General features: G+C 47.0%; 2 protein-coding genes across 3 annotated transcripts; both read right to left on the reverse strand.

The window, feature by feature from the left end:
- Positions 1-5: 5 nt before the first annotated feature.
- Positions 6-8,950, reverse strand: LOC6601093 (zinc/cadmium resistance protein). The gene is given in 8 exon segments (XM_002026050.2): positions 6-1,432; positions 1,499-1,733; positions 1,818-2,340; positions 2,412-2,509; positions 3,021-3,145; positions 3,237-3,423; positions 8,271-8,368; positions 8,839-8,950. Coding segments are annotated over 6 exon segments (1,752 nt in total). The 5' UTR covers positions 3,414-3,423; positions 8,271-8,368; positions 8,839-8,950; the 3' UTR covers positions 6-838.
- A 1,757-nt stretch (positions 8,951-10,707) lies between these two features.
- Positions 10,708-20,284, reverse strand: LOC6601092 (protein telomere ends associated). Of its 2 annotated transcripts, XM_026991541.1 has the most exons (22): positions 20,226-20,284; positions 19,862-20,173; positions 19,434-19,799; positions 18,801-19,370; positions 18,677-18,742; positions 18,576-18,608; positions 18,214-18,516; positions 18,100-18,153; positions 17,290-18,027; positions 16,620-17,223; positions 15,956-16,551; positions 15,323-15,892; positions 15,199-15,264; positions 15,098-15,130; positions 14,736-15,038; positions 14,622-14,675; positions 13,812-14,549; positions 13,142-13,745; positions 12,548-13,073; positions 12,414-12,491; positions 11,488-12,341; positions 10,708-10,840 (listed from the first exon to the last, which is right to left on the reverse strand). In XM_026991541.1, the coding sequence occupies exons 1-22, from the start codon at positions 20,240-20,242 to the stop codon at positions 10,832-10,834; spliced, it is 7,494 nt and encodes a 2,497-aa protein (XP_026847342.1). In that variant the 5' UTR covers positions 20,243-20,284; the 3' UTR covers positions 10,708-10,831. The 2 variants fall into 2 exon arrangements, with proteins under 2 accessions (XP_026847342.1, XP_026847341.1); XM_026991540.1 differs by lacking the exon at positions 10,708-10,840 and having other exon boundaries at positions 10,870-12,341.
- Between the last annotated feature and the right edge of the window lie 628 nt (positions 20,285-20,912).

Here is a 20,912-nt window from a genome sequence, read left to right on the forward strand (position 1 = left end):
TGACGTTTATTTACAAACATATACACACTTGCGAGTGAATGCAGATCATTAAATAATACATGATGTATATTCATTATAAAGTTTCGATACGATTAAAATTAAATAGAAACTAGTTTCTCTTGGGTTGCGGTAAAAACTCTTTTTACAAATAGCATTACTATACAACTACTAAGAATAAGAGACACTATCCCTAACTAACGAATCCCTAACCGTATGCCAACGAATGCATACGATGTGCGCGTACATACAGTATGTATTTCGTACAACTGTCTTTTAGTCATTCACTAAGCCGTAGATAGATATATTTACTATATATAACTATATTGAATACAATAATTCACTTTTTGCGACGGTATAAACTTTTCAAAATGTAAAAAACGTATCTGTAGTACATATGTGTATTTCTCTGTTTGGTTGGGCTCACGTTTACTTTAAACTTAAATAACTATTTTTGAATTAAATACACTCTTCGATTAGGTATTAACATACGCTATAACATATGCTTTAAATATAGTCAAAAAAAAAAAACCGAATGAAACGAAACATGTTCCCTAAAAACAGCAAGCACTTCCACACTTTCGCGGCCCATTCAATTGTGTGGTTTTTGCCTTTGATTCCAATTAAACTAGCAAACAATCATCAGCCTGCACCCATGTCCATAATCTATCCTCTATCGTCTATCGTCTATCAATATATGCTATACTCTCTCTCTCATTTATGCCCAAATTCTACTAAGAACAAATAATGGATACAAAAACACTGAAACACACACGAAAATACTGCACCAAATAGCAGCACCAGTCTCCTAACAAACTAATTAAACAGCTTGGGCTCCCAATTAGAGGGCAACCTCATCGCCGTTGCGGCTTCGCAGCGGTGTCACAGTCACCTGCTCCTCAAACTGCTGTTCGGCGCGCAACTGTAGCTCTCGTCGACGCTGGGCAGTCACCGACGACAGATTGTTCCCATCGACGACAACGCCACCTCCGCCACCACACCCACTGCTGGAAGCCACTTCTTCATTGTTACCGGCGCTTGTTGGCTCGTACATTATATCACGTATTGATGATGTTTCTGCTATTGTTGGTGATGGTGTTGGTGCTGGTGCTGTTGCTGTCTCTGTCGGTTTTGTGGCTGATCTTGTTGTTGTTGCTGTTGCTGCTGGCTTGGTCGTGGCAAAGTGTACTACATGTTGCGGTTGCTGTTGCTGTTGCGTTTGCGTTTGCTTTGGATGTTGTCAGACTAATTCGCTCTTTGGCGTTGATGTTGCCGCAATGGCAAGGGAGTCGCTAACTTCACCGACAGCAGCCCCTTGGTTCCCACTGGAACCAGCAGCCTCCAGCAGAGAGCCAGCCTCCACATCGCCAGCCTGACGCGCTGCATTCCGCTGACGACACAGATAAGGCGAATTGGTGGGTGAAGGCAGTTGGTTCTGAAAGGAAATCACCTTGAAATCAGCTTGTACGAAGAAAGAAGTGGAAGTTGGCTTTTTGCATACCAATTTATTGTTATTTTGGCAACAAGTGGCCTTGACACAGCCCTCATCGGTGGTGGGACAGTCCAGGGCACAGCAATCGGAGCCGCTCATGTTTATGCTGGAGGTACCATCGGACATGTTGCAGGCCTCGATTTCGCTAAACTCCGGCTGAATGGTGGTGGAATGTATGCCCTCATTGTGAAAGAACTCCTTGACCTTTTCAGCAATTTTCATGTATTCCGACAGATTGCGGCAGCTTTAAAGAGAGCGATTAATCATTAATCATTGAACATTGAACATTTAACGGATTATGAATGCAGCTTCCAGCTATTCCACTTACCGTATGTGTGCAGAGGCAATGATGCGATCGCCTGCCAGCTGCCACACATGAAACTCATGCACTGCCAGCACACCATCGACCTTCTCCAGCAGACGCTTCTGTATGGCATCCACCTGGATGTGCGTGGGCACAGTCTGCAGCAGAATCAAGGCGGATTCACGCAACAACGGCCACACAGAGTGCAAGATGAGCACCACCAGCACAATCGACAGAGCTGGATCCATATAGAAGCGATACTTCCACTTAGTCGTCCACACCACCACAGCACTGATGACCACAATGACGCTGCCCAGGGCATCGCTGAGCACGTGCAGAAAGGCGCCGCGCATGTTCATCGAACCAGGATCATGGCTGTGGCCATGGCTGGACTTCTTGATTTGTTTCTTCTCCTTTTGCTTCTCGTAGGCATAATCATTCTGCTCATCATCGCCATCGCCCTCGTCCATGTTGGCCAGTTCGGTGAGGCGACTGTGGTTGCGGGTGAGACCGCCGCCATGCGAGTGTCCATGGTGCCCGCCATGCTCTGAAAGAAGTAACACATTCCATTCTGTTGGCGGTACATCGATAAGGGTTTCGATAGAGTGTATATCTTACCATACAGCAGACACAGTCCAATCACATTCACGAGCAGTCCCAGGACTCCGACAATAACCAAGAGCTTGGGTTGATGGATTTCCTCCATTTCAATGAATCTGAAAATGAAAGCAAGAAAACGATTTCAAAAGAAATTCTCGGGCATTCTCTTTCGCAGTCGAGCATTGAATGTGAGCGATGGGATTAGTGGATGGTAGTCGATGAGGCGAGGCATCCTGGAAGCCGTAGCTGTCGTACCCCCCAACCAATCGAAAGGGTATCTGCTTCACCTCGTAAACGTATGCGGAGAATATGCGCACGGAATGCAAATTGAATAAAAGCCCAAACACACGTACACTCGCACGCACACGCACACACATTGCCCTAGTGGCAGGCAGGCAGGCAGGCAGAAAGGCAGGTGGTGGCATTAACACGAATAAAATTAAGATAATTTCAGAAAATGTAATCAAATCACGTCGACAAGCTTATGGCTTAATGCTCCTCCTCTCACAGATCAACTCCGATCGATCCAATCCGATCGAATCCACTGGGGTGCGGACTTTTAATATGTAATTACTCTCAATAGCAACAGCAATTGCAACTGCCGTTCCAAATCCCAATGACACTCACCGCTTGCACGCCTCAATGGTGATGCTGAAGCATAGCGCCACCAGAAACACGGCATTGACCAAAGCACCCAGCACCTCGGCACGGGCCCAGCCAAAGGTGTTCTTCGACCATTTTTTCGGTGACATCTGTCCAGAGAGAGAGAGACATAAAAAGAGGAGGAGGCATTAGAGCGGTGTATTACCTATAGGGCGGGGGGTTCTTGGGGGAGGGACGTACCTTCACAGACAGAAATGATATAACCAAAGCGGCGATGTCACCCAGCATATGGAAACTGTCGGCCACCAAAGCCATGGAGTTGGTCACATATCCAACGATGATTTCCACAAAGAAAAAGAACGCCGTCAGCCACATCATGGAGAGCAGGCGGCACTTCTTTCCCGAGTACTTGGCCATCTTGGAGAAGCTGCAATTAGAGAATAGAACCCATATCAATGAAAATATCAATCAACTTTTCCCAACTTTGATAAAGTTCATTCAACCAACAATCTGTTCGGAAAATGCGCTTTTCCAGGCACAACAGCACCCAAGCAAATTGCCAACAAATTGAGCTTTTCAATTTGCAATTGTTTTACCATTTTGCTGTTGGTTTCAAACTGTTTTCCACTTAGCCTTTTGTTCGTTGCGTGGGGGAAAAGTTTTAGCCCAGCCCTGCCCTGGCCTGGCCTAGCCTGGCCTTCTACAGGCCCCGTATTTTAGAGAGGCACATAATTGAACTCGAAAGATAGCAGATAGAAGAGGCAGCTCGAACCCTCGATAGAGGGAGGGCTTGGCAATTGTTTTGCTCCACGGTTGAATGGGTAGCAAGTGGTAGCTGCTCCTCCATCAGCTACCGGGAGGTGGGAGGGGACACTATATACAAACTGTATACTGGACCAAAACTCACGCAAATAACTGCATTCTATTGAAGAGCTCCTGCCTTACGATTTTGATTGTTTCGTCTGGGGGAAAGTCGAGTGGAGTGCCTTGGAGCCGTTGGAAGCGAATCAATGTGGAATGCAAGTGGATCGTCGGCATCGACCGAAAGGCGACACACTTGCCCAGCCGTTGCCAGGGGCGCCGCAAACAAAGGGGAAATCAGAGAAGGAGTATAAACAAAAGGGAATATGGTGGGACGAAGGGGGAAGAGAAGGGAGATGTTTTCGGGTGGCTTGGGTAAGAAAAACAATTTGAATTTCCACATGAAATACAGCACCGCACTGCACCGCACCGCACCGCACCGCATCGCGTCCGTTGGCTAAGCAACCTGCAAAAGTACAGGCCGCACTCACTAAGGGGAATTCCAAGAACACTTGCACCTACTTAGTACTCGAATGTGCATGTATCCAGGGGGTATCGGCACTATCTTCGTCCGTGTTCTCGTGCGCTGTCTTTGGGATCTCTGGCTAAAAGTGAAACCCGACCAAAACTGATTACACAATCTCCCTCGCGTCGTTCTTATCTCTCTCCTCCCCCTATGATCGGCACACGAGACGCCAAAAAAGAAGAGTTTTTTTTTGCATTTTGATTTTTATCTATTCTCCCGCTTCCACGCTCCTTCCCCCCGCTCCCGCTCCCTCCCTGGGGGGCTAATGGGTGTCGTGCGCAGAGCATCGACTGCGGAAGGGGGGCTATGCCGATAAACGCGTACTTTGGGTGTACTGTTATCTTTCGCAATGGAAGGGTGGGGAGGGGGGGGGAGCGAGAATTGTCATCCTCTGCTGCAATTTACATCCCGTAGAGCACCGCCGCCATATGATGGGGGGGTAGGGGGATAGGGAGGGGGCAACTAGCAACTATTATGCTAGATAAACACCACCGATAAGCGATAAGCTCTCTCCGATTTGGAAGCTTGTGCGCAAAAGGCAAACACACAAGTGCCAGACAGACACTCGACGACAACAGAACGCTTATCAGTCGAGAGACTGGAAAGAGAAGGGAGTGGGAGTGGGAGTGGGCGGGGCGTGGGCGTGGGAGTCATCGCATGGATACATTCTATTGTTGCTTACAATGTAAGCAATTTGTATCTGAGGCAAACAGTCGAGAGTACTATTCGTAATTTCTACTGAAACAAAGGGTACCGATACCCGGAAAGGAAGTTCATTTCGGAATACCCTGCCCGTTTCTATTTTTTTTGTATCTAATTGTAATGAAATCTGAAAGACTATGCACATAAATGCATTGAGATTGAGCTTAAAAACTACGAGAAATAGATAGACAGAAGATAGAGTTCACGAGAAGCTTCCTTTTACTGACACTGATTCTATTATCCCCTTTTGAAAAGTATCAAAAATAGCTATGCAAAGCCCCAGAATGCACTCGTGTATAGCAGCTGGGGTTTTTTTGGATCAACACCGATGAAACCGTATCGTATGGCAAGTATTGCAGAAAATAAACACAATAAACAATTTATTCCGTAGAACAAGCCATATTCCGGGAAATTGAACCGAACTAAACAAAGCAAAGAGCCAATTTATTGGGAATCAGAACTTATAGTACTCACATTACAGTACAGTAAAACACAGTAGGATTCGTATTTACAGCAGAGTCGAGTCTGCAATATTATAAGGAGGGTTTCAAGCGGAAGAAACCTCGCTGGTTCACACTTGATTAAATACTGCATAAACTACTGCCTACTGGCTACGGCCTACCGCCTCTGGCTCGGCCATGTGCACAGTCCACCACTCCCCGTGGTACCTGTGTTCCCAAGGAGATAGGGCCGGGCCAGGCCAACCGAATGGTCAACCGAGCGATGGCTTAAAATATGTCACTGGGAATCACTGATAGGCGGGACGACGACTGTGTGGCTCCGCTCCGTTAAGCTCTTCAGCTCTTCAGCAGCGAGTCGTGGCGATGGTCGAACGAACGAGCGAACGAACGAACGAAGGAACGAACGTGTTTGGCATAAAGCAGGTAGACAAGTAGCTCAAATTATGGTTAAGACATTGATGAAATCAGCGCTGAATGCTGCCACTAAAATATCTTTGGCCGTTTAAGGCGGCCGTGTTGTGTCACAGCCGAAATGAAGAGCCGCCCCCGAAATTCACTCCCTTTTAAATGATGTTGTAATTGTAATTGAATTTAACTTTGACATTGGATACGGCCTCGGGGCGGGTCGGTTCGGATCGGTTCGCGTCGGGCGGGTTCGGTTCGGGGGTGGGGAATACATACATATGTACATATGTGCACATGCATATGTATGTACATAGGTGGTACGTGATTTGTTCTACATATCAAAACAGGTAATTTCCGGCTTTGATTTGTTTGCTGTCTCGCCCCAAGGATGTATCTTTACCCTTTACATATCAAATATATGCATATTTCTATGCTTTTCTATGCATGTGTATGTGTCGTACATTTAGACAGCACGTGACATGCGTGGCCTACGAAACTCAATTAAAATCAATTCAAAATGCAGCTCACAATCCACTACTGATTCAAAGTACACTTACAGTGGGTTGGGAGGGGGGAGGGGCCCACAACTCGGCTACGTACATTTTCTCCACCGATGGTCCACTTTCAGGTACACATACATACATACATACTGGTATGTAGCTCTCCCACAGTCCTTGCTGTCGAGCGATAAGAGAATTTTCGGGCTGCTTGATTAGGGAGATGGATGGATGGATGGATGGATGGCCAGCAACAGAACAGCAGGGGGACGACGACGGAGCAGCAATCACTCCATCACTCAAAAAACAAAAAACCGCATGCCGATAAGCTAAACGGATTGTACGAACAATATCTGGAACCATGGGAACATATGGGTCTTTCTGATAGCGCTAATCTTCTACTACTGTGCTCATTATTTATTAATTCCTCTGTACCTTTGGCCTTGCTTCAGTGGAACTCCACTCGTCACAGCGTACAAAATAGAGCAATCAAATAATTATTTTAATGGCAGAAATTGCATGGCAGTTGACCCACAAACAGAAAAAAAGGGCCACAAAAGGGGGAACTAAAAGAGAAAATCCCAGTTGTGCTGCCTACAGGCCCCTACCCCCCCGGGGGAAGGATAAAGTGTGCTGGGAGTGGCTATGGAGTGCGTAACAATGTTGCAGGAACCACCCCAGAGGCAGCAGAGGAGAGCGCACCTGTGACATATACAGAACCGAACCGAACAGAACAGAACAGAAGCACTCATTTGCATGGATATATGTATCAGCTATATATAGACACAATTTGCGTTGGCATTGAATGAAAAATAAATCCAATTCTAATGGAGAGCCCACTTGTATTAAGGCTCATATCTATATAGATTCTAAGCCCCAACTGCCTCGTTCTGTCTGCTGCTTCCAAGATTAGATCGTTCTATGCTCCGCTCTCCTTTGTGCTGGAATGGGCATTGCTGTGGTGGGGAGTGTGGTCGGGGGCGGGGGGGGTGGTGTGGCCTTATCTGGACCTACGCTAACCCACATTCGTGGCTGCAGTCGTAAATTAAGTCGACTTTATGGCAAACATAACCCACTTTTGATGTTTATTTCGGCTGCACTCAATATATTCTGACCAAATATCAAATGTGTGTAATTTTATTTAAATATTTAACGAATAGATCAGGGTGCACGGTGCATTGTGCATCACCTCGTTTTAATTTCCTTGCCACAAAATTCTGTTAACACATATTGATTTTTCTCCCTCCCTCCCTCTCTCTCTCACTCACTGCATCTCTCTCTAGGATTTTCTGCACTGTGTAATTTTGTCAGTAAATTTGTGCTGAGCATGACCTTTTAAATCGAATTATATTGTCTGCAGCTTGAACATGATAATATTAAACAAATTACATAGAGAGACCAATACCGAGGCCGAGAGATTTCCTTCAAGAACAACAGCAGCAGTGACTCAGAGAACAATCCGATAAACAGATGATTAATCCCCGTCGTTCTGCCCATATGATAATGACTAGCAACCGGTTATGCATCCGGGGGGAATCACACAGCACACACACACACAGGATAAATCAGGAATAACAAGTCCTAGACCCAGGCAGAAGAGCAGCAGAGGCAGGTTGAAAGGGAATCCCAGGGATTACATCAATTGTCAAAATGCAGATATCGAGCGCACAAATACGGGCCGAGGGACGTCTACCTGGATGGAGAGGCACTGAGTGCACACCCGCCGCCCAGTTCGGTGACCCAAAAGAACCGCCCAACGGCAAAGGGCCCGCGACAAGCGTGTACACGTTTACTTTTCCGCTGCTGCTGCTTCTGCTGCATTGTTCTGATTTCTGTATATACTTGTGGTAGGAAGAAAGGCGTGTATGTTTTTATTACTTACCGAAGCTGGATGCCTGCTTGGGAATCGAAGTTGGTGCTGCTTTTGCTTCACTGCCTGACTGGCAGCAGGAGGTGCGGCTCTGACTCCAACTGAAGTGGCTGCAAGCAAAAGTGTTTATCGTTATATCGCTACACTTTTTATATTCACAATTCAATGAAACATATGTAGTAGTATATGCAGTTGTCTAGAGGCAGTGTGGGGGCGGGGTAGGGTGTGGGGTGTGGGGCACGGCACAAGTCGAGTGAAATAAATCAAAGAAGTTTCGTTGTGGAAAAATGCAGACAAATTAAGTGCCAAGAAAATTCGCAGCAGCTTGTAAAGTTATCTCGAAAATTTGTAAACTGCTCGATGGCCAGGCCACGCGCAAAATTCCTGCGCTTCTGCTGAGAGGGGGTGGTGCACGCTGTGTGTACAGTAAATATATGTACGTATGTATATGCAGAATGTGTGATAATTCTGCACAGTCACAACTTTGGTTGGGGAATGGAACAGAAGACCCGTTTGTGGACTTATGCACGTGCACTTGCTAGTAATTGGTCAATGGGCTTTCACGTTATCTGAGCCGTACCGATAATTGCTTTATTGGTTTTCGCACACGAGAGCGCACAGCCTCTGCTGTGAAATGAATTAGCGAGCGCGGAAAGCAACGAAAAAAGTGGCGCTGACGACGCTGTGCAATCGCGGAGTAAAAACGGACGAAAACTTTAGAATGGCAGAGAAACTAGACGCTTTAGATGCGCCGCTTAGTCTTAATCTGACTCTCAGAAATATACCGAATGTACGTCACAGTTTCAAAATATACCCTTAATATACTGACGAACTATTTGTATTCAATTATTCCATCGTATTCCTCGAATTTTATATTCGGTTGAATATTATCCGTTAGCTAGAACCCTCAGCCATGAACACATCATTTTGTCTGATTAACGAATGACTTTCCAACAAGACTGCCTATCTTGAGCCTCTCATTTTTATTTACTTGTTTATAAAATAATGTTTAAAAAAGAAGGTTAACAACAATTTCCACAAAATGAATTGTCTTACATGTTAACTACAGACTAACAACACATATTGCTACATTTTAACTACATTTTTGTTCAAATAAGCCCCATGGAAGCGACAGTGTGAAAAACCTCCGTTAATCACGTTTTGACAAAACATTTATTCCGACAGTTTTGATTTAATTGAGATTTTTTTGGCAAACGATCATGAATTTGATGCAGATCACAAATACTAATTCCATTTGGCCTAGGACAGGGCTTTAAATAGAATTTCTACACGGTTTTTACATTGGTGCATTAGACAGGAGGGTGGATCCATAACGCTTAAAAAATACTGGAAAATACTATAAGATGTACATTTACAAGGTGTGCAAGCTAGATATGGTGGCAAGAAAATTAGTGCAATCGCGGATTTTTCGATAAGATATACGGTCTGATCCTGACAAATATTCCGAAATACCATCTCTTTATCAAAATGTACCGTAAATGCACCCATGAAAAACCAAACTTAGCCGACTTGAGCGCCCTTTATTCAAAAAATGGATAACAACATGAGTTAAACCGCAGAAAATAATAATAATAAGAATAATGATTCCTCTCTTAGATCAATCCTATCCTTCATCTTTACGTTAAAAAAGACCACGGTTCTCTGTCCATGATCGGAAATCATATTCCTTGATGTTGATACACAGCTTAATCATGTAAATGTTCAATTCGTATTTGAAATAAATACGTAGTGCTCTACTAGTATCGCAGTACAAACGTTTTGTAGTCTCTGCTCATATTGAAGTTTACATTATCGAAAATCTCCCGCTGCACGCTGGGCAGGTACTCCAGCTTGCTCCTCATCCCCCAAATCATTGCACCACGAAGACTTTTGCCTCTTCAGCTCTTCGAGCTGACCGGCACTACGGAGAATCAAAGCAGCTACAATCAAGTGCTAGTCTTCAATGATCAATGATCAAAGAAGTCGATATAATTCTTTAAATAGGGCTGCAGCAGGTTGGCGCAAAGCATGGGGCAGACCATCTCCGCCTGAGGTGGCTTATCATGCGGAGACTCACGTTACCCAGCGTCATAAGAGTAGCTCACTATTCCGCGGCTAACATTTTCAGCGCCTTCTGCTGCTTATACGGCCTTTGTGTAGAGCCGACGTGTCCCGGGGAACCGTTCCGCCTCCGCATCTGGACCAAGCTGCTTGAATAAGATCTAAGTAGGAGGTACCCCAGAACGCGCCACAACCGTGATCTTTTGGCGTACGATCCCGCCACGTGCGGCTATTCAAACTCGTCAAGCAACTTGAGCGTCCGGGCAATGCTGCCTCTTTTCCTCTTTTGATGGCCTTCCATCCTGATAAGCTCCAACCGGAGGGATTAGCTCGCCCTGTTAGGTGAAAACCTTCTCCTTTATCCAAAATAAAAAGTTTATTTGCCAAAATATTTAACAGTGTGAGCACTGCACTAGACTTTATTTAGTGCATGTTTCAATACCCATATATCGAAATATATGTTAAATTGAATTTTCCTCTTCTCAAATGGCACTACTCTCATCTTAATGGCACTACGGTCTCTGAAAAGATACAAACACAATTTGTCGGTTGTAAGATAACGAAAAACACTTTTTATTAACAAAACTAAAATTCAACGAAGTTGCGCCTTCAATTCTATCATGCGCCCGAGTACGCCTGGCTTGAGCACCGCCCCGACATCGGATTTGGGCCGTCGCCCAACGGGTTCCGGGTCACACCTATCAATCGTGCTGCACGTGGCCCATTCTCGAGTCGCATTGTCGAACTCGGCGCGGAAGTGTACAAACTGGGGGGCCACGTCCATAAACATGGACAGCACACGAGCACGCAGGTCCTGGGTGGAATCTTTGTACGCGAGCCAGCGGCAATTAAAGATGTAAATCCCCAGATCACAGAGCATGTACCGCAAATCAGATCTTAGTCGGGCGGACATATGGGGAAATAATGTTTCGATCAGCGGACCGCGCACGTTGCATAACTTGCTGTTTATCTTGATCAAAGCATCCTGATAGGTACTGCCCACGATATAGCCATCGATCCTGTGCTTGATTATCTGTTCGGTTGTCAGTTCTCTAAAGTATCGATAGCGCTCCATGTCTCGAAAGATAACGCAACTCTGCACCTCAGGCGGGGGCCCCTTGTCGCAAATCTTGGCACTACCTGCAACAGTAACAGCATTGTCATTTACCTTTCGCACCGTAACGTTCGGAGCATTCAATAGGACGTCGAGCTGGGAGGATGCTAGAAGAGTGTTGCCCGACGCAAAATCCTGCGAGGCGGTGATTGTAGTCTCCTTTTCAGAAGCGACTGGCAAGGAAGTGGTTGGCTGCTCGTCCTCTAGGCCGCGGACAAAGTCGCTCGATTCGATGCGTACCACGGCGTGGAGCGGCAGGGCCCGGAACTCGTGTCGCAACTGCGGCACCTTCTCGTTCAGACGCGGCTTCTTGGTGGCCACCACGTTTGGGTCAGGCATTTTATGTTTTTGTTTTAGGCGCTCATTTAGAGGCGGTACCAGCACCTCGTTTTCCATCACATTCAGCTGAGCCATTGCTATCGACGCAGGCGCTGGCAAAGGCTTCGGCTCGGGGTCGGGGTCGGGCTCGGACTTGGGCTCGGGCTTAGCAGCTTCCTCTGCCTGTATAAGTGCAGGCCGAGTCTCTATAATTTCTGGCTCCGTGGAAATATTAGAGTGGTTTTCACTTTCTGGAAACTGTGGAAATGCATTTGCACTCGATGACGCAAGTTCTGTAGCTCTGCGGATGGCAAAGCAAGCCATGCCCGAAATTGACTCCTGACTGCCATCCAAGTTAATAATTTGTTCTTTCGAATCAATGCTCTCCCACAGAAACTCCTGGCTGTTGATGTAGCTGCCGCGCAGGTTGTCGAGGAACTTAATCGCCTCCTGCTTGACCGGAACCTGCATGCTCTCCATAAGCGGATTATTCTGGGTTTCTGGGATTTGTGAAGCCGGATCCACTTCGTCCATGTCCACAAAGTTGAAAGATTGAGCGTTGAGCTCAGTGGGCAGGCAAATGGATACTTCTGTAATTACAAGCAAAGTAGACTTCGTAAAGGCTGCGTAAGTGGACAAGCGCAACCAGGCAAACCACTTACCAGATGGTGTGGGTGTGGTGTTGTCTGATTCAATAGTCATCGCCGTGGCCTGGCTTTCCTCCATTCCACAGAGTCGCTCTGGGAATTAAATTTACATTTAGATTATACCCACTAATCAAATGTAAAAAACTTACTTAATTCTACATCTGCAACAGCAGATTCATCCCCAAAGATTGGCTCATTTAGTGCTTCATTTGTGATCTTCGGTACTTGGCGTATCCATTGATCGTGCGTCCAGCAGCTCGCATAAAGATGCTCACGTTCCTGGAACAGCAATACCGCATCGTCGATCTGCCTGCCGGTACGATCCGCGTAATGCTGCTCAACAATTTCATCGAAATCGGTGTGCAGCATTAGATCGCTCCAATGCAAAATCTTTGGCGACAGCTGAAACAGATCCAGCGACTGCAGTTCCACTCCTTTGCTGTGCAACAGTTGGCGCAACATGGGCAGCTTCACGTACAAATTAAATGGCCAATGGCCTTGGCCCACAACATGCTGATGACATCGCTGCAGCACGCCCTCGTTTTCATAGAGAGCCTCGCCATTGTGGAAGCTTGTGTAGGTGCGGAACTCCTCTTGGCTCAGCTGGAAGAGTATGCGCCAAATCGTGCTCTTTAGGCCGTTGCTTTGGAAGATTAAATGCTTGATAGTGTGCTCCTGTGAAGGGACAGACAGGGTAGGGTTTAGTTGTGGTTGCGCCAATAGCTGCTTGAGGCCCTTCCTACCTGGTGGCTCGGCGCGGCAAAGATTCCCACTGTTTGTTCAAGTTTTTCAAGCAGGTGGCTCGAAGTGACTACAGATGCCGCAGGATGCACTGTTTCTCCTGTGCTGCTTACTGTTACCTCAGATGCTGGTGTCTGCACTTCATTGGATGCTGTTACAGACGTAGTGGTCCCTGCATTCGTCGTTTTTTCAACCTCTGGTAGAGTAGTAGAGCACTGATTGTTCGCGTTACTGGCTGGAACACTGTCTGTTGTACTCTCTGGCACAGTGTCGCCCTTTACTCTGCTTTCCTCTGGCTTTTCAACTTCCCCTTCAACTTCAATAGAGGCTGCTGGACATTCTGCAGGTTCACGGCCAGTCGCTGCTGTGGTTTCTACGTCTATCGTTGCAGCCACTGGTGTAGCCTCTGTCTTCTCTTCTTCACCGATTTCCCTCCTAGCTGTATCCAGCCCCGAGACACTGATAGCCGCTGCCTCATTCAAATCCCTTACCGTTTCGACTATATACTTCTCAACGACAGCTCTTCTCTCGGGACATGCAACACGACGAGCTATGTAGGAGCTCAGATTGTGAGGCACGTAGTTGACCACGTTAAGCTTTTGCTTGCTGAAAGAAAGGAAGGGAGACAATGCATCTAAAGAATCCTGGGGCCAGGAAACTCAAATTTCTTACCCATCAAGCTCGGCTTTCCTATCCGCATATAATCTGTCCACATCTGGAGTGCTCTGGCGCTGGCCAGATAAGTTTCTCTGAGGGTGTCTGTGATCAGACAGGTTATCCGGCTTGGGGGGGATATGCAGTAGGTTGGCCCTCAAGCCGGCCGGGCAGGGCTTTATTCTACACGGATACTTGTCGCGTATGCTGGGCGTGCTATAGAAGGCCTCGTAGTACAGCCGTTGGCACTCATCTTCCGTCAGTGCCGCGAAGTTTGGATGCAGCAGCATTTTGCTAACTGCATCTTCGAGGTACAAAAGTTTCGAAAATACTTCAAAGGAAATCTTTGGTGTGACGCCACAGGGTTCTGTCAGGGCTGGCTTGGGCATCAAAGTAGGTGCAGCTTCTGTTCTTCCACGACTACCAGTCGGTCGTCGGAGCTTTTCCTCGTCATCCACTTTCCGCTTGGCACTCTCATTCAATGGTACTGCATAATCGCACAGCTTTTGCAGCAGCTCTTTGTCCCCCCCACAGTCGAATCGGTATGCGTGTTGCTTGCGAAAATAGGGGAATGCGTAGAACCCGACATAAAACTGACGGAAGTACCTTTCGTAGTGTGGGTTCTGCGGGTTGGCTGTCTGGGCCTGGAGCTGCGGCTTGACGGTAGATTTTCCCAGCCGGGACCTGACGATTTCGTCGTAGTTAATGCAGCGCCTGAACACACCCAAGGACACGGGAAACTTGAAGCGAGCAGTGCTGCAGAGAGAGGAGCACGAGATTATTAGAACACTCTTGTGTGGGCGCAAGAAAGATATGGCATTCTCTTACCCAATAGTAACTACGTCATCGGGCGTGGAGCTCAAAGAATCCGGCTTTCTGAAACTGCAGCAAAGGTAATGTTTGTTCAAACTAAAATCTTGCATTATAGGCGAAGATACCCACATTGTATTCTGAGGCGGAATGTTTTCAGACTGCTCTTCGGGTGGTTGAAGAGGTTCCACTGCATAGCGGAGCAGCAACTCGCACTTCTTGGCGGGACAGGGCTTGAACTTACATTCGAAGCGTTCTCGCATCTCGGGCATGGAATAGAACCCCCGGTAGTACTCCTCAGCACACTGCTCTTCGGACTTCTCTCTGTACTCCTCGCTCTGCTGCATTTTCTGTACAATTTCGCTGAGATTCGACACACTACGCTTGAACTCCTTGAACGTAACTGGACACTTGTTCTTGTTGTTGTTATCGTTTCTGTAAGAGAGAAAACGAGATTTTAAATCTTTGCACAATCATTATTCGTTATTTCTTACTCGACACAGTCCTCGTCCTCAGGCAGAGGCTCCCTGAAACATAAATATTAACGTAATTTACCAATCAAAAGCCACAAAAACATTAAAAACAGAGGTCTTACGGGTCTGACTGACGACTGCTATCCTTCATTGGAGCTGGTCGGTTCTGTTCAGCTCCATTCGATGGCCTGCAATGCACAAAACAATTTCAAATTGAACGTGAAAGGCGTTCATATTTTCATTTACCCGTCTGAGCAGACCGGTCGACCCAGCAATCTTTCGCGTACCATTCCGGGACATGGCTTCAGCTTATACTGGAATCGCTCGCGTATTTCTGGCGCGCTGTAAAACTGCCTGAAGTACTCCGCGACACACTCCCCTTCGGATAAATCCTTGTACTCGTCGCAGCCTCGCATTTGCTGGCTGATGTCATCCAGATTCACGATATACTTTTTGAAGAACTTAAATTCGACAGGTGACACTGCTGTTTCTGTGACCAAATCGGGACTTTTTGGTCGCTCCAGATCTGGCGATGGTTTAATCAACTCTGGCAACTTGCGCCTCAGCTTTTCGGCTTCCTCGCGGCTGGGTATGGCAAGTAGGCGGGCACTCAGGTCCGACGTACACGGCCTTAGGATGTACTTGTATCGGTCACGAATCTCCGGCGTTAGATAAAATGCCAAGTAATAGCAATAGGCCCCCTCGTCAAAGCCCTTGGCCACATACTCGGGATCGTTGAGCTTCAGCTGCCACACAATATCGTGGAGGTTCGCCAGATATTTCTCGAATACTTGGAAGCTCACAATGGGAAAGTCGCTGTCGAGGGTACAAATTGAAGCGCACTGCTGGAGGACATTTGTATTTATAGCGTGGACTCACCTGCTGGCTTCAGGAGCTTCAGGAGTATCAGGCTCCCGATGCGTCTCGAGCTCTTGGACTGATTGAGCTGTTTTTGTATGCTCTGCAACATCAAAAGCATCACCAAAGATTGGCTCATTTAGTGCTTCATTTGTAATCTTCGGTACTTGGCGTATCCATTGATCGTTCGTCCAGCAGCTCGCATAAAGCTGCTCACGTTCCTGGAACAGCAATACCGCATCGTCAATCTGCCTGCCGGTCCGATCCGCGTAATGCTGCTCAACAATTTCATCGAAATCGGTGTGGAGCATTAGATCGCTCCAATGCAAGATCTTTGGCGACAGCTGAAACAGATCCATCGACTGCAGTTCCACTCCTTTGCTGTGCAACAGTTGGCGCAACATGGGCAGCTTCACGTACAAATTAAGTGGCCAATGGCCTTGGTCCACAACATGCTGATGACATCGCTGCAGCACGCCTTCGTTTTCATAGAGAGCCTCGCCATTGTGGAAGCTTGTGTAGGTGCGGAACTCCTCTTGGCTCAGCTGGAAGAGTATGCGCCAAATCGTGCTCTTTAGGCCGTTGCTTTGGAAGATTAAATGCTTGATAGTGTGCTCCTGTGAAGGGACAGACAGGGTAGGGTTTAGTTGTGGTTGCGCCAATAGCTGCTTGTTGCCCTTCCTACCTGGTGGCTCGGCGCGGCAAAGATTCCCACTGTTTGTTCAAGTTTTTCAAGCAGGTGGCTCGAAGTGACTGCAGATGCCGCAGGATGCACTGTTTCTCCTGTGCTGCTTACTGTTACCTCAGATGCTGGTGTCTGCACTTCATTGGATGCTGTTACAGACGTAGTAGTCCCTGCATTCGTCGTTTTTTCAACCTCTGGTAGAGTAGTAGAGCACTGATTGTTCGCGTTACTGGCTGGAACACTGTCTGTTGTACTCTCTGGCACAGTGTCGCCCTTTACTCTGCTTTCCTCTGGCTTTTCAACTTCCCCTTCAACTTCAATAGAGGCTGCTGGACATTCTGCAGGTTCACGGCCAGTCGCTGCTGTGGTTTCTACGTCTATCGTTGCAGCCACTGGTGTAGCCTCTGTCTTCTCTTCTTCACCGATTTCCCTCCTAGCTGTATCCAGCCCCGAGACACTGATAGCCGCTGCCTCATTCAAATCCCTTACCGTTTCGACTATATACTTCTCAACGACAGCTCTTCTCTCGGGACATGCAACACGACGAGCTATGTAGGAGCTCAGATTGTGAGGCACGTAGTTGACCACGTTAAGCTTTTGCTTGCTGAAAGAAAGGAAGGGAGACAATGCATCTAAAGAATCCTGGGGCCAGGAAACTCAAATTTCTTACCCATCAAGCTCGGCTTTCCTATCCGCATATAATCTGTCCACATCTGGAGTGCTCTGGCGCTGGCCAGATAAGTTTCTCTGAGGGTGTCTGTGATCAGACAGGTTATCCGGCTTGGGGGGGATATGCAGTAGGTTGGCCCTCAAGCTGGCCGGGCAGGGCTTTATTCTACACGGATACTTGTCGCGTATGCTGGGCGTGCTATAGAAGGCCTCGTAGTACAGCCGTTGGCACTCATCTTCCGTCAGTGCCGCGAAGTTTGGATGCAGCAGCATTTTGCTAACTGCATCTTCGAGGTACAAAAGTTTCGAAAATACTTCAAAGGAAATCTTTGGTGTGACGCCACAGGGTTCTGTCAGGGCTGGCTTGGGCATCAAAGTAGGTGCAGCTTCTGTTCTTCCACGACTACCAGTCGGTCGTCGGAGCTTTTCCTCGTCATCCACTTTCCGCTTGGCACTCTCATTCAATGGTACTGCATAATCGCACAGCTTTTGCAGCAGCTCTTTGTCCCCCCCACAGTCGAATCGGTATGCGTGTTGCTTGCGAAAATAGGGGAATGCGTAGAACCCGACATAAAACTGACGGAAATACCTTTCGTAGTGTGGGTTCTGCGGGTTGGCTGTCTGGGCCTGGAGCTGCGGCTTGACGGTAGATTTTCCCAGCCGGGACCTGACGATTTCGTCGTAGTTAATGCAGCGCCTGAACACACCCAAGGACACGGGAAACTTGAAGCGAGCAGTGCTGCAGAGAGAGGAGCACGAGATTATTAGAACACTCTTGTGTGGGCGCAAGAAAGATATGGCATTCTCTTACCCAATAGTAACTACGTCATCGGGCGTGGAGCTCAAAGAATCCGGCTTTCTGAAACTGCAGCAAAGGTAATGTTTGTTCAAACTAAAATCTTGCATTATAGGCGAAGATACCCACATTGTATTCTGAGGCGGAATGTTTTCAGACTGCTCTTCGGGTGGTTGAAGAGGTTCCACTGCATAGCGGAGCAGCAACTCGCACTGCTTGGCGGGACAGGGCTTGAACTTACATTCGAAGCGTTCTCGCATCTCGGGCATGGAATAGAACCCCCGGTAGTACTCCTCAGCACACTGCTCTTCGGACTTCTCTCTGTACTCCTCGCTCTGCTGCATTTTCTGTACAATTTCGCTGAGATTCGACACACTACGCTTGAACTCCTTGAACGTAACTGGACACTTGTTCTTGTTGTTGTTATCGTTTCTGAAAGAGAGAAAACGAGATTTTAAATCTTTGCACAATCATTATTCGTTATTTCTTACTCGACACAGTCCTCGTCCTCAGGCAGAGGCTCCCTGAAACATAAATATTAACGTAATTTACCAATCAAAAGCCACAAAAACATTAAAAACAGAGGTCTTACGGGTCTGACTGACGACTGCTATCCTTCATTGGAGCTGGTCGGTTCTGTTCAGCTCCATTCGATGGCCTGCAATGCACAAAACAATTTCAAATTGAACGTGAAAGGCGTTCATATTTTCATTTACCCGTCTGAGCAGACCGGTCGACCCAGCAATCTTTCGCGTACCATTCCGGGACATGGCTTCAGCTTATACTGGAATCGCTCGCGTATTTCTGGCGCGCTGTAAAACTGCCTGAAGTACTCCGCGACACACTCCCCTTCGGATAAATCCTTGTACTCGTCGCAGCCTCGCATTTGCTGGCTGATGTCATCCAGATTCACGATATACTTTTTGAAGAACTTAAATTCGACAGGTGACACTGCTGTTTCTGTGACCAAATCGGGACTTTTTGGTCGCTCCAGATCTGGCGATGGTTTAATCAACTCTGGCAACTTGCGCCTCAGCTTTTCGGCTTCCTCGCGGCTGGGTATGGCAAGTAGGCGGGCACTCAGGTCCGACGTACACGGCCTTAGGATGTACTTGTATCGGTCACGAATCTCCGGCGTTAGATAAAATGCCAAGTAATAGCAATAGGCCCCCTCGTCAAAGCCCTTGGCCACATACTCGGGATCGTTGAGCTTCAGCTGCCACACAATATCGTGGAGGTTCGCCAGATATTTCTCGAATACTTGGAAGCTCACAATGGGAAAGTCGCTGTCGAGGGTACAAATTGAAGCGCACTGCTGGAGGACATTTGTATTTATAGCGTGGACTCACCTGCTGGCTTCAGGAGCTTCAGGAGTATCAGGCTCCCGATGCGTCTCGAGCTCTTGGACTGATTGACCCTTTTTTTTATGCTCTGCTAATCTGCTGGCTGTTTCTTCATCGACGGGATAGCCGGATTGTAGCAACTTCAATAGAAGATCAGGGGGTGCCTCAGGGAATATATTGGTGCACTTTCGTTCTTCTGGAAACATGTAGAATGAGTTGTAGAATTTCTGCAACTGACGTCGTTTCTGTGTGCTATCGGACTCGATTTCTTCGGTGCTTTTTTCCTTCCGTGTCGTAAGCTTGCATATCTTATCCTTGTCCGCGTACTTTGCAAAGGTGCCGAAGGTTACGGGAAACATGAACATTCCCATTCTGTCAATGATCAAGGGAATTAGCCAAAAATGTGGCGTACATGGGGTGGTACTTATACTTACTTGTCCACTTTGACCTCAACATCATCAGCCGATTCATGCTGACTCTCTTCGGACGTCTCATCTACTTCTGCCTCTGGCAGGCTGAGCAACTTATCCTTCTTTAGTTTGGCACAAGCGCGCACCTTGAACTTGTACCGATTTCGAACGCTGAGGTCCTTGTAGAAGGCATTGTAGTACCACCGGGCGCACTCGTCCAGCGTTTTGTTTGCTCCATCCCCAGCGAAATCGCGTTGCACATCCTCGGCAATGCCTGGCAGATTCTCTATTAGCCTACTAAATTCCTTAAAAGAGACTGCATGACGACGTGCCTCCCTGCGAGGAGAATACATTTTTATATTTTTAATGAAATTAAGTGCTCACTTACTGCTTGCTTTTTGGCATTGCCTTTTGCGCCTTTTTTTGTTGTCTTCGATGGACTATGATGCTAAATAAATACAAAAATATGCGGCGCCAATACAATAAACAGATTAGAGTTAGGGATGAGCAGCTAGCCGATATTTAACAGCACCAATTCAGAAACTATTCAGCAATAAAATTTGTATGTAAATAATTCATTTTATATTTGTCAAAAAGCGTAAGCAAAAGGAGGATAAAGTAAATATTTTATTATAATATAATATGACATGAGCATCATGTCGAACCGACTCAAGGAAAGCGAAAGAGGGAGCCATAACCGATTCGAAGAAGGCCGTTCGACTATCGATGGTATCGACTGAATAATCGCTAAATCTGCGCGCCAAGGTCGAATTGTTTGAAAGTGAATGAGTGACAAAGATACGAGCCCCATACGGGTGGCCCCAGTGGAAAAAGTTATTTGAGAGATCGAAAATTCAAAAAAGGGGCGTATTCTGAGTTTCTGTACCCTATGTTTTTTGATGAAATTAAATTAAATATACTTTATTCTAGACGTAGGGATACTTAATCTCTCTTTGCTGACAGCGAATCATCTTATGATTTCAGCTCTGAGCAGCCGCATCTATCGGAAGTCCCTCCGCCTCAGTCGCACTTCTCTGGGCGACACGGCAGTGCGGCAGGTGGTGAATCTTCTGTC

This window comes from Drosophila persimilis, unplaced genomic scaffold (assembly GCF_003286085.1).
Source record: "Drosophila persimilis strain 14011-0111.01,24,50 unplaced genomic scaffold, DperRS2 tig00000676-arrow-arrow-pilon, whole genome shotgun sequence".
Classification (NCBI taxonomy): domain Eukaryota; kingdom Metazoa; phylum Arthropoda; class Insecta; order Diptera; family Drosophilidae; genus Drosophila; species Drosophila persimilis.

Coding starts and splice junctions, on each gene's coding strand:
- LOC6601092 (XM_026991540.1), bottom strand. Junction 18,154..18,213: donor ATTCCGCCTCAGAATACAAT/GTGGGTATCTTC, acceptor CCTTTGCTGCAG/TTTCAGAAAGCCGGATTCTT. Junction 13,074..13,141: donor TTGCCGCGCCGAGCCACCAG/GTAGGAAGGGCC, acceptor GTCCCTTCACAG/GAGCACACTATCAAGCATTT.